At 42.2% G+C, this 14,784-nt stretch overlaps 2 protein-coding genes across 6 annotated transcripts in view; one reads left to right on the forward strand and one right to left on the reverse strand.

Annotated features, from left to right (window-relative positions):
* kat14 (lysine acetyltransferase 14) overlaps positions 1 to 8,311 on the forward strand; it is a 53,955-nt gene extending 45,644 nt beyond the window's left edge. Inside the window, exons 8-10 of the mRNA XM_063056394.1 lie at positions 2,113 to 2,288; positions 7,061 to 7,251; positions 7,844 to 8,311. Coding sequence (XP_062912464.1) covers positions 2,113 to 2,288; positions 7,061 to 7,251; positions 7,844 to 8,017 — 541 coding nt within the window. The 3' untranslated portion in view covers positions 8,018 to 8,311. The remainder of the gene's footprint in view (positions 1 to 2,112; positions 2,289 to 7,060; positions 7,252 to 7,843) is intronic.
* Positions 8,312 to 8,454: 143 nt separating this feature from the next.
* dzank1 (double zinc ribbon and ankyrin repeat domains 1) overlaps positions 8,455 to 14,784 on the reverse strand; it is a 134,934-nt gene continuing 128,604 nt past the window's right edge. For 4 of the 5 annotated variants that reach the window (XM_063056400.1, XM_063056397.1, XM_063056398.1 and 1 more), the window contains 4 exons: positions 12,965 to 13,045; positions 12,105 to 12,232; positions 10,104 to 10,178; positions 8,455 to 9,575 (listed from right to left, as the gene is read on the reverse strand). In XM_063056400.1, the coding sequence (XP_062912470.1) occupies positions 9,410 to 9,575; positions 10,104 to 10,178; positions 12,105 to 12,232; positions 12,965 to 13,045 (450 nt within the window). In that variant the 3' untranslated portion in view covers positions 8,455 to 9,409. The other variant, XM_063056399.1, reaches the window with a different exon arrangement.

A 14,784-nucleotide genomic window follows, 5' to 3' on the forward strand; every position in this document is an offset into this window, starting at 1 on the left:
TCCCTTATCACTGCAGCCTGCCTCTTCTCCCCCCTTCCTTTCAGAGTCACAGAGCCAAGCTCAGTGCCAGAGACTTTCCTCTGTTAGGTCATACCCCGCCCCCCCCCCCCCCCGCCGATGGTATTCAAAGTGATATATCTGTTGTTGATGTGGCTGACCACAGGAGTACTTTGCACTGGCTCCTTAACCCCTTTCCACTTCCTGACTGTCACCCAGTTTCCTGTGCCCTGCACCTTGGGTGTAACTACCTCTCTGTGTCCCCTTTACGCCTTCAGCCTCCTGAATGATCTGAGTTCATTCAGTTCCAGCTCCATCTCCTTAATGTGGTGTGTTAGAAGCTGTAGCTGAATGCACTTTGTGCATTTGTAGTCTTCAGGGACACTGGAGGTCTCCCTGCCTTCCTATATCCTGCCAGAGGAGCATTCCGCTATTCTACCTGTCATCCCTACTGTCCTAGCTGAGCAGATATAAAGGCAAGGAAAAAAAACTTAACCATGAGATTTCTTTCCTCTGCTTTCTCTGGCTGAAGCCTCTCTTTGTTGAATCCTCGAAGAGCTAAAGCCTCAAGGTCACCACTCTGACACTGTCCACTCTGACGATGGCCGCTGCACTTGCCCCTGCCTTCCTTTAATTTGCTCTTACTAATCAATCCCAAACACTGGTCACTGGTCAAAGCTCTTTTCACTGTAGTGACCCACTGATGCCTTTTGTACTCAGACAGTGGACCTGCCTGAAGTCCCTTCCTCTCAAAACTTCCACTGTCCAGATTGGCCGTTGTTCAAAGTTCTTTCTTGATCGTGATTTCTCCTTTAAAAATACCCCTGGACTTTGAGGGCCATGGGTTAAGTTTCTTGGGAAGTCAACTGAAGGGTAAGCAGCTGTTGGCTAATGTGACAAGACTACAATATAAATGTAAGCTGTTCATTCTAGAATTTTCCAAAGCCTCAATGTATTTACATTTGGCGTGATCTAACCGGATGGCACACAAATACGCTTTTCACTGTACCTTGATTTTTTTTTTGCGTGTGCCATACTCTGCCAGAGCCTCGGCGACCACTTCTCAAGTGGTTGTCTTGGAGGAAAGATTCTGTGAGTGGTCCCCCACGTCCTTCTCACAGCGCAATTTTTTTTACGAGGCCGAGTTGCGAGCTTGAAACCAATACCGCTGAGATGGAATATGCCAGGTGCCACAGTTTAGAATCATTTTTAGGCTATTACAATGAAGGCAATCTCTGATTTGAGGAACACATGGAAAAACTAAGACAGTTCTCTTTGGAACAGAAAAATTAGGGGATGATCAAATAAAAGATTTGAAAAGAATGAGCTAAGTTATAGAACAGTAAAAGCAAAATGATGAGGAGGAATTTCTTTAGCCAGGGAGTGGTGAATCTGTGGAATTTCAGCTGTGGAGGCCAAATCATTGGGTACATTTAAAGCGGAGGTTGGTAGGTTCTGGATTAGTAAGGACATTAAAGATTACAGGGAGAAGGCAGGAGAATGGGATTGAGAAGGAAAATAAGGCACAGTCAAATGGCAGAGCAGGCTCGATGGGCCAACTGGCTTGATTGTGCTTCTATGTCTTATCGTCTCATTTTGTCAGTAGCCAGAGGCCATATATTTAAAGTACTGGCAAAAGATCTCGAGGTTTTGCTGATAAATATTGGGCTCCAGAATGTTCCGATGAAAAGATAATTTCATAATAGTCCTGAAGGTGAGACCTTTGCAAGGTTACAGATAGGTAGTGGATGTAAAACTAGGCATCACATTTGTTTCCGAGGTGGTACAGGCATGCAGGATTGAATGAAGTGCATGTTTGTATGTTTCTAATTCTGAGCTGAATTGACAATGGATGCAGTTAAAAGTTTCTCTGTAAAATTTGTTCAAGATCATAGGTTCTGCTCACCATTTAAAAATGATTTGAAACTAAATACATTTTGCTTTCTTTTAAAATGTAACATAGTAGATTATTGCAGCATTGAACATTACTGGTTTTGCAGATACAGCCAGCTGTGTTTACAGCTTTGTCATATCACTTAGTCTTCCACAAGTTTGATAGCTGAAACTTTTGAATAATCCTTTGATAAATTTTGTTCTCTTATTTTGCCAAACTAGGCGTGACTTTGACTGTACTCCACCCAAGCTAAAACTACTGGCAGAAGTTCGCGCTTACCCACATCGGAATGACCCAAGCTGGAAAGCAGAAGCGGAAGCCCCGATTGATTACTGCTATGTCTGCCCTAATTTTATTCCCACGATAAACTCCATGTGCCATGAGTTCTTCTGGCCAGGTATCTAAATCTTCTGTTTCAATAGTGCAATCTCATCCAGTTACAGGCACTCGTGCATTAATAAACTCATTGATAGAGGCTGGGCTACTAGACAAAGCTTGGCAAGTTGTAAGCTAGTGAACATAGAACATTATCGCACTGTACCAGCCCTTCATCTCACGACGTTGTGCCGATGTCTTAACGTACTCTGAAATCAATCTAACCCTTCCTTCCGACATAACTATCTGTTTTTCTATCATCTATGTGCCTACCTAAGAATCTGTTAAAATATCCCTAATGCACTTGCCTCTGCCACCACCTCTGGCGGGGCAGTCCACACATCCATCACTCTGTGTAAAAATTCTACCTCTTGATATCCCTCCTATATTTCCCTCCAATCACCTTAAAACTATGCCCCCTTGTATTAACCATTTGTACCCTAGGAAAAGTCCTCTGGCTATTCACTCGATCTATGCATCTGTACACCTCTGTCAAGTCAGCACTTAACATCCTTCGCTAGAGAAAAGCCCTAGCTCATTCAGCCTATCCTGATAAGACATGCTCTCTAATCCAGGGAGCACCTAAGTCCAAGAAATCCCCCCTATAGTTTCCTCCAATCATGTTAAAATTATGGCACAAATAAATTGAGGATGTAAGCTTGGACTTCAGCTATGTACAACATTTTATATTGTGTAGACTAATGTATAACATGAGAGACCAAATGCGAATGTAGAACTATTACAGCACTGGAGCCTGTGTACACACCAATTCTCTATTCTCTCCTTATGCCTATGCTGTAGCCTTGTAAATTGTTCCCCATCATATATTTATTGAATTCCCTCATGAAAGCCATTTTGGGACTTGCTTCCACCACATCTGAAGGTAGTGCATTTCTCATGTTGCTCCTAATTCATTTTCTTCCCCTTTATTTTGTTGCTGTGACCTCTAATTTTCGGCCCCTTCGCCAAAGAGAACAGCTTCCCACTTTCCTTTGTGCACACACCTTGTCATTTTATGTATGCGGTAACAAATAACCCCTTGGCCATCTCTCCAAAAAAGACAGTCCCTCTAATGTATCCTTGTATCTTTCTCCAGGAACCATTTCTGTAAATATTTTCTGTTCCCTCCCTGATAACTCCACACCTTTGCTATAATGAGATAGCCAGAATTGATTACTGTATTCCACACATAATTTCTTCAGTGGCGTCACTGAGAAGGCCTAGCATTGTGTATGTATTATTAACTGTTTTCTCAACCTACCCTGCCACTTGTGCTCCCAGGTCCTGTTCCTGTATCTCTATATTCTTCACCTCTTCTCGTCCTTCCCACCATAATTCATCACCTCAAATTTCTGGGCAGTAATTTGCCTATCCAAGCTTGTTTATCTCTGAATGCAATGAATCACCTTGCAGTTTATTGTGAAGAAATTGTGGTTTGCCATACCCCACCCAACCCAAGTCCTGGTCACTAATATAGAGGAAAGGCAAAGGCTCCTGGTACAGATCCAAGGAGAGTGTCACGAATCACCGCCTTACAGTCTGAGAAACAACAATTCATCATGATTACAAACTAATGTTTTCAACCAAGCACCAGATCAGACAGGAAATTGAGTGGAGAACAATTCAAGCAGGCTGCTTTAAATGACCAAAGTAAAGTTTAATATGGGGAAACATGTCAAAATTCAAATGTAGGAACAACAGGGACAGAATTTTTTAAGTGAGGTATTGGGATGTGTTGGTTAGTTTGGGGCTAACAAGTTGATATATTAAGCAATTTATTTTTAGATATCAACACAAGGAGTTCTGCAGATGCTGGAAATCCAGAGCAATACATACAAAATGCTTGAGGAACTCAGCTGGTCAGGCAACACAGATAGAAAGAAATAAGCAGTTGATGTTTCATACTCTTATGTTATACAGTGCCTAGGAAAAAGTATTCACCTATTCACCCCCTTTGGAAATTTTCATGTTTTATTGTTTTACAACATTGAATCACAGTGCATTCAATTTGGCTTTCTTTGACACTGATCAACAGAAAAAGATTCATGTCAAAGTGAAAATAGTTTCTGCAAAGTGATCTAAATTAATTACAAATATGCAATCAATTATTTTGCATTTTATAAGTATTCACTCCCTTTTAACATGACACATCAAATCATCACTGGTACAGCCAATTGGTCTTAGAAGTCACATAATTAGTTAAATGGGGATCTGTTTTTGGAGACCCGTGTGCAGTCAAGGTCCTTCAATTGATTGTGGTAAAAATACACCTGTATCTGGTAGGTGCAGCTGCTGGTGAGTCAGTATCCTGGCAAAAACTGCACCATGAAAACAAAAGAACACTCCAAGCAACTCCAGGAAAAGGTTAATGAAAAGCACAAGAATATTTCCAAGTCACTGAATATCCCTTGGAGGACAGTTAAGTTAGTCAAGATGTGGAAAGAATATGACAGAGCTGTAAGTCTGCCTAGAGCAAGCCATCCTCAAAAACTGAGTGACCGTGCAAGAAGGGGACTAGTGAGGGAGGCCACCAGGAGACCTATGACAACTCTGGAGAAGTTACAGGCTTCAGTGGCTGAGATGGGAGAGACTGTGCATACAACAACTGTTGCCCAGGTGCTTCACCAGTCACAGCTTTATGGGAGAGTGGCAAAGAGGATGCCACTGTTGGAAAAAAACTTGCATGAAATCTCAGCTAGAGTTTGCTAGAAGGCATGTGGGAGACTCTGAAGTCAGCTGGAAGAAGGTTCTATGGGCTGATGAAACCAAAATTGAGCTTTCCTGTCATCAGACTAAACACCATGTTTAGTGAAAGCTGAAACACTGCACATCATCAAAAACACACTATCCCTACTGTGAAGCATGATGATGGCTGCATCATACTGTGGAGATACATCACTGCAGCAGGTCCTGGAAGACTTCTGAAGGTAGGGGGTAAAATGAATGCAACAAAATACAGGGAAATCCTGGAGGAAAACATGATGCAGGAGAACTGTGACTTGGGAGAAGATTTGTTTTCCAGCAGGACAATGACCCCAAGAATAAATCCAAAGCTACACAGGAATGGCTTAAAAACAACAAAGTTAATGTCCTGGAGTGGCCAAGTCAGAGTCCAGACCTCAATCCAATTGAGAATTTGTAGCTGGATTTGAAAAGGGTTGTTCACTCGTGATACCCAGGCAATCTGACACAGCTTGAGCAGTTTTATAAAGAAGAATGGGGAAAAATTGCAGTGTCCAGATGTGCAAAGCTGATAGAGACCTATCCACACAGACTTAAGGCTGTAATTGCTGACTTGAAGTGGGTGAATACTTATGCAATCAATTATTTTGTTTTATATTTATAATTAATTTTGATCATTTTGAGGAAATCTGTTTTCCCCTTGACATGAAAGTCTTTTTCTGTTGATCACTGTCAAAAAAGCCAGATTAAATCCACTGATTCAATGTTGTAAAACAATAAAGCATGAAAACTTCCACGGGGGGGGGGGGGGCTGAATACTTTTTATAGACACTGAATATACTGATTTTAATTCTCAAGTACTAAATTTGCTAACTGATATGGCATCTTTAATTGCCACTGCCGCTAAATTGTATTAATGATTTAAAATATTGAGGATGCTGGAAATGGAATAACAACAAGCAGTAAAAGGAAACATTCAGTAGGCCAGGCAGCATCTAGGAAGAAAGAAATGGATGTAGTATTTTGGGTTGATGACCTTTTGTCAAAATGGTTGGGTGTTTACAACAAGTCATTTCTTATAATTAATGTCCTCTTTTCTTAATAAGCCCATAAGATATAAGACTAGAATCTGGCCATTTGGTCCATCCAGTCCACTCTGCAATTTCATGCTGGCTTATCCATTTTCCCTCTCAGTCCCAATCTCCTGCCTTCTCCCCATATCCCTCATGCATTAAAGAATCTATCAACCTCTGCCTTAAGTAGACTCAATGACTTGGGCTCCACAGCCATCTGTGGCAACAAATTCCACAATCAATCAAGCACTCTGAACATGTTTAAGAAAAAGGTTAGTTTCCCAGCAGCTTCCACAATTTACTCTAGAACTGGTGCATTGCCTTGGAACTGAAACAAACCCTCCCCCTTCCCAAGACAAACCGTGTTAATGGAGACGTGGGAATGGAGGCAACCTCTCTATGCCTTGTGTTGCAGCAGTAGTCATCATTTGTCATTTGATCTGCTGGGCACCACAGAAAGAGATGGGAGAGAATGAGGAGATTTGAGAGAGTCCCTGTCCCAGTGTTGTTGGAAACCTGACAGCTTGAATCATGCCCTGTCCGCCCCTCCACCCTGTCCTCTCTCCCTCCCTCTCGAACCCAACCTGCTACCGTGGACGTGCTCCTTGTAATATCCCATCCAAAGAAAATGAAGACTGCATTAGAGTCTAGCACTGGACAAATGCTGGGTTCTGAGTGTGATAGGACTGGAGGATATTGTAAAGGAGGGGAATGGGGGGGGGGTTGCAAGCCCACAGAAGCATCTTAATGTGATAAGAGTTGTAAATTATGTCATCACAGGTTGTTAAGTCAAAGCGTTTTTCACACCATTCAGTATTATAGACAAAACTTTCTCATATCCAAAAACATCGGTATTCTTTAATTATTTAACACTGTGGCTAAAATCCTGACCAACTTTGAATTGCGATGAATCACTTTTTTTTTAAAGTTCAACCATTTTTGAACAAAATGAGGATGTTGTTATCTACCTTATGCTCTGAGCAACTTGGAGTGGTTTCTATTTGTGTACTCACACCAATCTCTTTTATAACCCACACAGGCATTGACATGTCGGAGTGCTTGCAGTACCCCGATTTCAGTGTTGTTGTTCTCTACAAAAAGGTTATCATTGGTTTTGGCTTCATGGTTCCTGATGTGAAATACAACCAGGCTTATATTTCCTTTTTGCTGGTTCACCCAGAGTGGAGGAGAGCTGGGATTGCGACCTTCATGATTTATCACCTCATTCAGGTAGACTGCTACTCCACTTTGGACATTTATTGTGGCTTGTGTTGCTGAGATAAACACCCCTTTCCCACTCACTCCCTTAAGTGTAGGATCTGTCATTTAATCAGAAAGGCCTAAAATGCTATGGCCTTGCAAAACAAGGTTTCTTTAATATATGATGCTTCATGTAGTAAATTAAAATAGCACACATTTGTACTAAATAAGCATGAGGAGTGTATCACTTTATCAGACTACACTCCCTTAAACCCAGACCTGCCTCGTTAGCCCATCTGGGCACCACATCTCTGAGTACACTGTGTTGCAGATGAAGATTCCCCCACCACCAGCAGTTCCTTAATGCCAGCTCAGAATTATTCTGGAATGGCTGGCAGTGCTTTTCCAGAGAAGATGTTTTCCTGGAGGGATTCCCCTTTTGGCTCACCTGAACTGTTAGCAAGGTTGCGCTGAAGAGTGTGTACATTTTATTACCTTTGGCTGATAGCAGCATCTGTAAAAATCCCCTGTCGTCAGTTTATCTCATATTAATCAACCTCTGTGATTCTACAGGTGAATGTGGATTCCAGTTATCTGTGCTCTCTAACCTTCTGTTTTACAGACCTGCATGGGGAAGGATGTGACCCTACACGTCTCTGCCAGTAACTCTGCCATGTTACTGTACCAGAAGTTCGGATTCAAGGCTGAGGAATACATCTTGGATTTCTATGACAAGTATCACCCCTTGGATAGTAAGGAGTGTAAACATGCATTTCTCCTCAGATTGCGGAGGTAATCTCTTGGAATTCAGAAATGCAAAAAAACACGGACAGGATTGAGAAAATCATGTGATTTGAAGGATCACTGCCTAAAAAACCCCATGTTGATGTTAATTTGCAAAACTTAGACAATTAAGTAGAAGCAATGATCTTAAATACTGTTAAGTTTTTAGAATATGTATTAAAAAAATTGTTTTGAAAGGCCAACCTCAGACCTGGCTGCAGCGAGGGACCACTGCCATTAAACCTGTGTAGAATGCTGTGGTGCTGTCAGCCCTCGGCCGAACCAATAAAGGGAAGAATAAAGGAACATTTGTATTTTCTTTCATGAGGGATGTAAGGGAAAGCATTGGAATGCTGCTTGATCTGCATTGTCCAGTAACATTTGGTGTTTTCAGGACCATATTAGGACTATAAGACAAAGAAACAGAATTGGGCCATTCTATTATGGCTGATTTATGATAAATCTCAATCCCATTCTCCTGCCTTTTCCCTGTATTCTTCGATGCTCTTGCAAATTATGAACCTCCACTTTAAATATACCCTGTGACTTGGCCTCTGCAGACGTCTTTGGTAGTGAAATCCACAGTTTACCACCCAATGGCTGAAGAAATTTCTTGTCATCTCTATTCTGAAGGGATCTCCTTGTATTCACAGACTGTGCCCACTGGTCCTAAATTCACCCACTACGTTCACTCTACCTAGGCCTTTCAATGAGATTGCCCCTCATTCTTTTAAACTAGTGACTACAGGCCTGGAGCTCCTCGTACAGTAACATTTTCGTTCCTGGGATCATTCTTGTGAACCTTCTCTGGGCCCTGTCAAATGTGCCCACGAACATTTCAGAAGTGAGGAACCCTTTAAGCACCCCTGGCTCTGCTGCCAGTGATTTTTGTCAATCTGTGAGTGACTGTAATTTGGGGCAATTTAGTATTCTGTGGCAGCTGATAAATTTCACATGTACTTATTTTGTAGGGAGATGGATCAATCATCATTGCAAATTATTATTGTATTTTTATTTTGAAAACACTTCTATACAAAGAAACAAACCCAGTAAATAGTTTTGATTTTTAATTAAACCACATTGATTTGAGTCAGTTCCACATCATAAATTGCCAGAAAAGAACAAAGTAGTGCAACCCTTGGCTTTACATTTAAATTTTCTCAAACCACTTGACAGTTAACTCTTGTTATTACATGATTAAAACTGGAAACCAAAGGTTTTTGACATAAACCAAATCTATACCATCAGCTCATTTCAGAATGGAAAAGAATACTGAGTCTTCTCAGATATGCAACAAGAACTTTCAGAAATACACAGCTAACATTCTCAAATGAGAGCTTGCTTGAAAATTGCAGATTATGCTTCAGAAGCCTTGAGTGCTGAATGTATTTGCATCTTGAGATCATTAGAAGACATCCAGGTTTACATGTTTGGTCTTGGTAAACTTGGCTAACATGCCCTGTCCCATTTTTGCAGCAAACAGCGATGTTAGTTGGTCACTGCCAGTCTTAGCAGCCAAGTCGTATGCTGTTAAACCTTTACCATTTTTCTTCTTTATATTTGCATTACAGCTGTCAGGGATTTAAAAAAAAATGCATTAGTCTGAATTGTCTGCACTTTTTAATTTTGGGTAGCAAATCATAAACACAAGAAACTGCGGATGCTGGAAATCCAGTGCAACACACACAAAATGACGGAGGAACTCAACAGGTAAGGCAGCATCTGCGGAGGGGAATAAAGAGCGGATGTTTTTGGCTGAGACCCTTCATCTAGACTGAGAGGAAGGGGTGGGGGGGAGGGGAAAGAAGCCAGACATTATCTGGAAAATGATTTTGCCTGACACTATCATTTTCACTCTCGCCTCTTCCACCAAGGACAACGCTGCTTGAGCTAAAGGCCGCCTGCCTGCCTAGCATAAGATGTGGCTGAAGCTGTGGTCCTTCAGAATAATGCACGTATTGTTGAGTTGGAGCTTTTTACCCCGCCCCCATGTATACTGTCGTAGAACTTTACAAGACAAGGACGTATCCACAACCGCCATTACCTCCAGGTTTGTCATTAGAAGGTGGTTACTATGGACTAAAGAAACAAATACTTACCTAAGTAAAACAGCTGCACATTTCACTCCCTGAGCTCCCATTCCTGCAGCCTCGTGGAGGGCTGTATTGTTCAAGCTGTATTTGAAAAGGACAGATTTTAACATTTATTGGATTTGTGTGAATTGATGAACTGTCTAGGCACAGGAGATCCTGCAGATGCTGCAAATCCAAAGCAACACACAAAATGCTGGAGGTACTCAGCAGGTCAAGCAGCATCTAAGGAGAAAAATAAATACTTGACATTTTGGCAACACTCACAAAAAATGCTGGTGAATGCAACAGGCCAGGCAGCATCTATAGGAAGAGGTACAGTCGACGCAGATCGTAAGAGATTTGAAAGTAGGAGGGGGGAGATAGAGACATTTTGGGCTGAGACCCTTCATCAGGACTGGAAAAGAAGGGTGAAGACACCAGAATAAAAAGGTAGGGGGAGGGGATGGTAGGTGATAGGTGAGGGGAAAAGTGGGGGGAAGGTTAAAGGGATGAAATAGAATGTGGCAGCTCTCCTAAGATAGACAACTTTGTAACATTTCTACCTATGATCACTATAGCAGGAAGTGGGACTTGGCCTGTGTTTTTATATACAAACTGGACAAGACCTTAATTGTCTACAAATTATCTATTCATTGAAGTAAAAATCAATTATGGTTCCCTAAGACACTTTCCTTCCTGATTGCCTCATTTCCCACAGGAACCAGTTCACCTCAGAGAAGTGTACCTTTGATCTTTGTACATTTCAAACAGGTTTATTAAGGTAAACATGGAGAACGTATAACAAAATCACAAAATTAAAAGAGAATTATTGAGTGGTTAGAAAACGGAATTTGCTGCTATATGAAGTAATTAAGCCAGCCGGTTAGCACATCACCAATGGTGATTTAGTTCCCGCCGTGTACGTTCTCCCCGTGACTGCGTGTGTTTCCCAGGTACTCCGGTTCTAAAGGCATGTGGTTAAGGTTGGTGAGCAGTGAACACGCCATGTTGGTGGCAGAAGCATGTGAACAGGAGTACATTCCTCGCTGATCTGACACAAAATGAAGCATTTCACTGTATGATTCAAATAGAGGTAATCTCTCTCTCTCTCTCTAATTATGAGGACAGACAGAGGTACATTTAAGTGGAAGCTGTATACATTTGAGAAAGGTTGAAGGGGGTACTTATTTAGCATTGACAAGCTTGTGTAGGGTTGAATATTTCATAAATCCAACCGTTTAACACTACAGCACAATTTAGGAACTCCCATACTCCACGATTCTAATGCAATAGTCGTGACGTCCTCCCAGAAGGGCAGTAATGCTTGATTCGGCTACTTGCTTTTCTGATCCAATCTGCTCACATGACAGTCAGGACCCTTTAAATATGTGGAAATGACTGTGATGTGATTTGGACCAAATCTATAATGTTAACCTGAAGGAGATAACGATCAGCTCCTGCGAAACTCAAAACTGCTCTGGGTCAACAGGAAGGGCCATAAGTGGGGTTAGACCCCTGCCCTTCAATCCCCTCTCCCCCATGCCCTCCACCCTGCAGCAAAAAATCATGTTTGCTGTTGTCAGTGAGCCGGTTGTTCTGACCCTGAGTACGTAACTGAGGTTCAGAAACTCAAATCTCACTGGCAGATCAGCCTGTGACTTAGTGATCTGCCAGCTTTCCAGTCACCGATCACTGTCAGTTAACAATAGCATTTCTGTTGCTGACTCTAAGATTAAAGATCCATTTGGAATACTTCAAACTGGATTTTTAACCTTTTAAATTTATAGATGCATACGGGTTCTTAAACTGAAGGATATCATCTGAAGCTTGGTTTTATTAGACAGCTGGAATAAGCACATGTATGTCATTATAGGAAGTGGTGTTACAACCCAGAACAATGCCAGAATGACATTCTATCTCGGTGGGTAAGTGTTAATTTTCTTGTAGGTACAGTACCACTGTCCCAGGTCAATTCCACCCTTCAGAAACGCAGGTCAGCAAGAAAATGATGCACATGTTTCTCCTTACCGGCCGGACTGCTGGTTAATATCTGCTCCCTTCTGCACCAGCACCGGTATCACCTCATGATATTGGTTTAAAACAGCCACGGTTAACACTGGCCTTTCATCACTATTGCTGCAGTTCGGCTCTGCTCCCTGCAACAGTCACAAATACAGAGAGCACAACGTTTGCGTTAAATCATAGAACAGTACACGCCCTTCGGTTTTTAACCTACTCTTCCCTCCCTCATAACCCTCCATTTTGCTTTAATCCATGTCCTTAATGCATCTCCCTCTACCATCACCAGCAGCACAAAGCACGTTGCACACACCCATTACTCTGTTAAAAAAAACCTACCTCTGACATCCCCCCCCCTTCTTTCCTTCAAGCGCCTTAAAGTTATGTCCCCTTTAGGGCTGAAAAAGAGCTCACATACTATAGTTTTATAGACTCGTACTGTACCGTACAGATGCTGAAAGATCTGTCCTCCCTTTCCCCAAAAGTAGCAACCCCCCATTACTCCAGTCCCTATGAGTCATCTTTCCTAACAACTTGTCAGTTCTGTGCAATGAGTCCACACCAGCCCTCTATTCTGTCTTGCTAGTTATTTCAGTGTAACCTCTCCTTACTGGCCCGTTAACTCCACCTCCCAACCCCCAATCCATGCTCCTTTCTCCTTCATCCCATCTACACCAGGAGCAAATTAATATACCTAACATGAATCTGGTTATATCACACTTATAGGAATGCTTTCCAAATCATTTCAATTGTTCCAATGAAGATCTCTGATTCTTAGCCAGTTATCCTAAATCCATCTTCTGGCCCTCTTGCCAGATATAGATCAATCCATTCTTGTGGGTGGAATGATACCGGAACGTCTAACTTACTTCATCGAGTAACTGCTGTACTACTGCGATCCTCCCCAGACCAGTCGGTCCCACTTCCTTCAGCAGCAGCTGGTCTTCTGTCTGTGGGAAGAGAGAGCAGTGCAGTCTGTGGGTAGCAAGCAGTCCAGGCAGGGCAGGACTGATGCGCCTCCCTCATGTGTGTGTGATACCTTTGCTTATGACTGAGCTAGTCAATTCAGAGCAGAGGCAGAACATTGCCAGCACTCAGCAGGACAAGGAGCTTCCGTGTGGAAGAAATAGTTCCTCAGAACAGGGCAGGCTCCAAAAAGTTCAAAGCAAATTTCTATCAGTATACATCGATGTCACCATATACTACCTTGCCATTAATTTTCATACAAACATTTACAGAATAAAGAAATACAGTAGAGTCAATGAAACAGTACACTCCAAAGACTAAAAAACAACCAAAATGCACAAGAAGACAAACTGCAAATAAAAAATAAATAAATAATACCGAGAATGAGTTGTCAAGTTTTTGAAAGTGATCCACAGGTTGTGGGATCAGATCAGCTCAGAGTTGGCGAGTAATACTAATTCAGAGGCTCAGTCTAAATGAAGCAATATGAATTTGAAATCAGTTAATTGGGAAAAATGCATTTACTGTAAAGATGGTAATTAAACTGGCAAGAGTGCTGTAATAATCTAATTAGTTAATTAACATCAGCAACAAAGGAAACCTTCCCAGGTGCTCTGACCTGGCCTGCAGTATCTGCAACTTCAGTGGGGTCCCCACTGCAATGAAATACTGTATTGTCTGCCTGCTGATGGCCAAAGCTCAGTAAAGATCCCAACTCCAACGTGGGTACGTCAAAGACGCTCATTAACTTGTACTCGAACCACTGTGAGCAAGAGTGACTGAGAACGAGGCACGGGCTTGACTTTGGTTGTGGGGAGTCTGGTGTGAGGCCATCCATTGCAGGGTGCAGGGTCTGGTCAGTCAGTGGTTGAAATTACGTCAGCAGGAACAGTCGGGACTGAGCCCAGAAATGGGCTGGGAGAAAATCTGTTTTTTTTTTCTTTTTTTAATTATTTGATTTTAATTGTTGCCCCATTTGTGGAGGGAAGCAGAAAGCAGAGTGTGCAGGGGGATATCAGATGTTGGAAGTTGGGACATCTGTACCATCTCCACCATCTGCTCCATGGAATTAACCAGCTGGACAAATGAAAAGCGAATGCTGGAAATCTGAAATTCAAACAGTATATACTGGAGATGCCTGCTTCCGACCCAGTGCACAGAAGCAGCCTGATCTGGCTTTTTTAAAATTACAGTAATGATAAGGTGGATTCCTAAAATACGTGTCTTTGGTTTGTCTGCAGAGAAATCTGATTAAATCACATGGGGGAAATACCAGAGTTTCTCTGCAGCAGCTGACACCAGATTTAATGGAAAGCCTAACATGCATGTTACACCATTAAATCCCAATGGCTATTTAATACACTGGCTGTGCACTAATGGAACTACAGGGTGGATCCTGTAGGTGTTTGTTGAATGCCATTGAGGTAACAAGGCATTCAGCATTAATTTTGTTACAATCTGGTGTGAAACTCTGCTGTCCCCTTTGGCCAGTTCAAGCAAATATGTGCTCTGTGATTGTGTGAGGAGTCTGACCCTTTCTGGACAACTGGCAGCAGTCAGAAGTCTCCAGGTGGATACCTTGAGTAATCCAGATCCAGTCATTTCTCCAGCTGAGCTATCCCCCTGCTCCACAGTTCCTCTCCCCGTTTCTACAGTCCACTCTCACCCCACCCAAAAATGTTGACTGTTCCTTTGTCCCCACAGATGCTGATTTCCTCCAGCA

This window comes from Mobula hypostoma, chromosome 8 (genome assembly GCF_963921235.1).
Source record: "Mobula hypostoma chromosome 8, sMobHyp1.1, whole genome shotgun sequence".
In the NCBI taxonomy this organism is placed as follows: Eukaryota; Metazoa; Chordata; class Chondrichthyes; order Myliobatiformes; family Myliobatidae; genus Mobula; species Mobula hypostoma.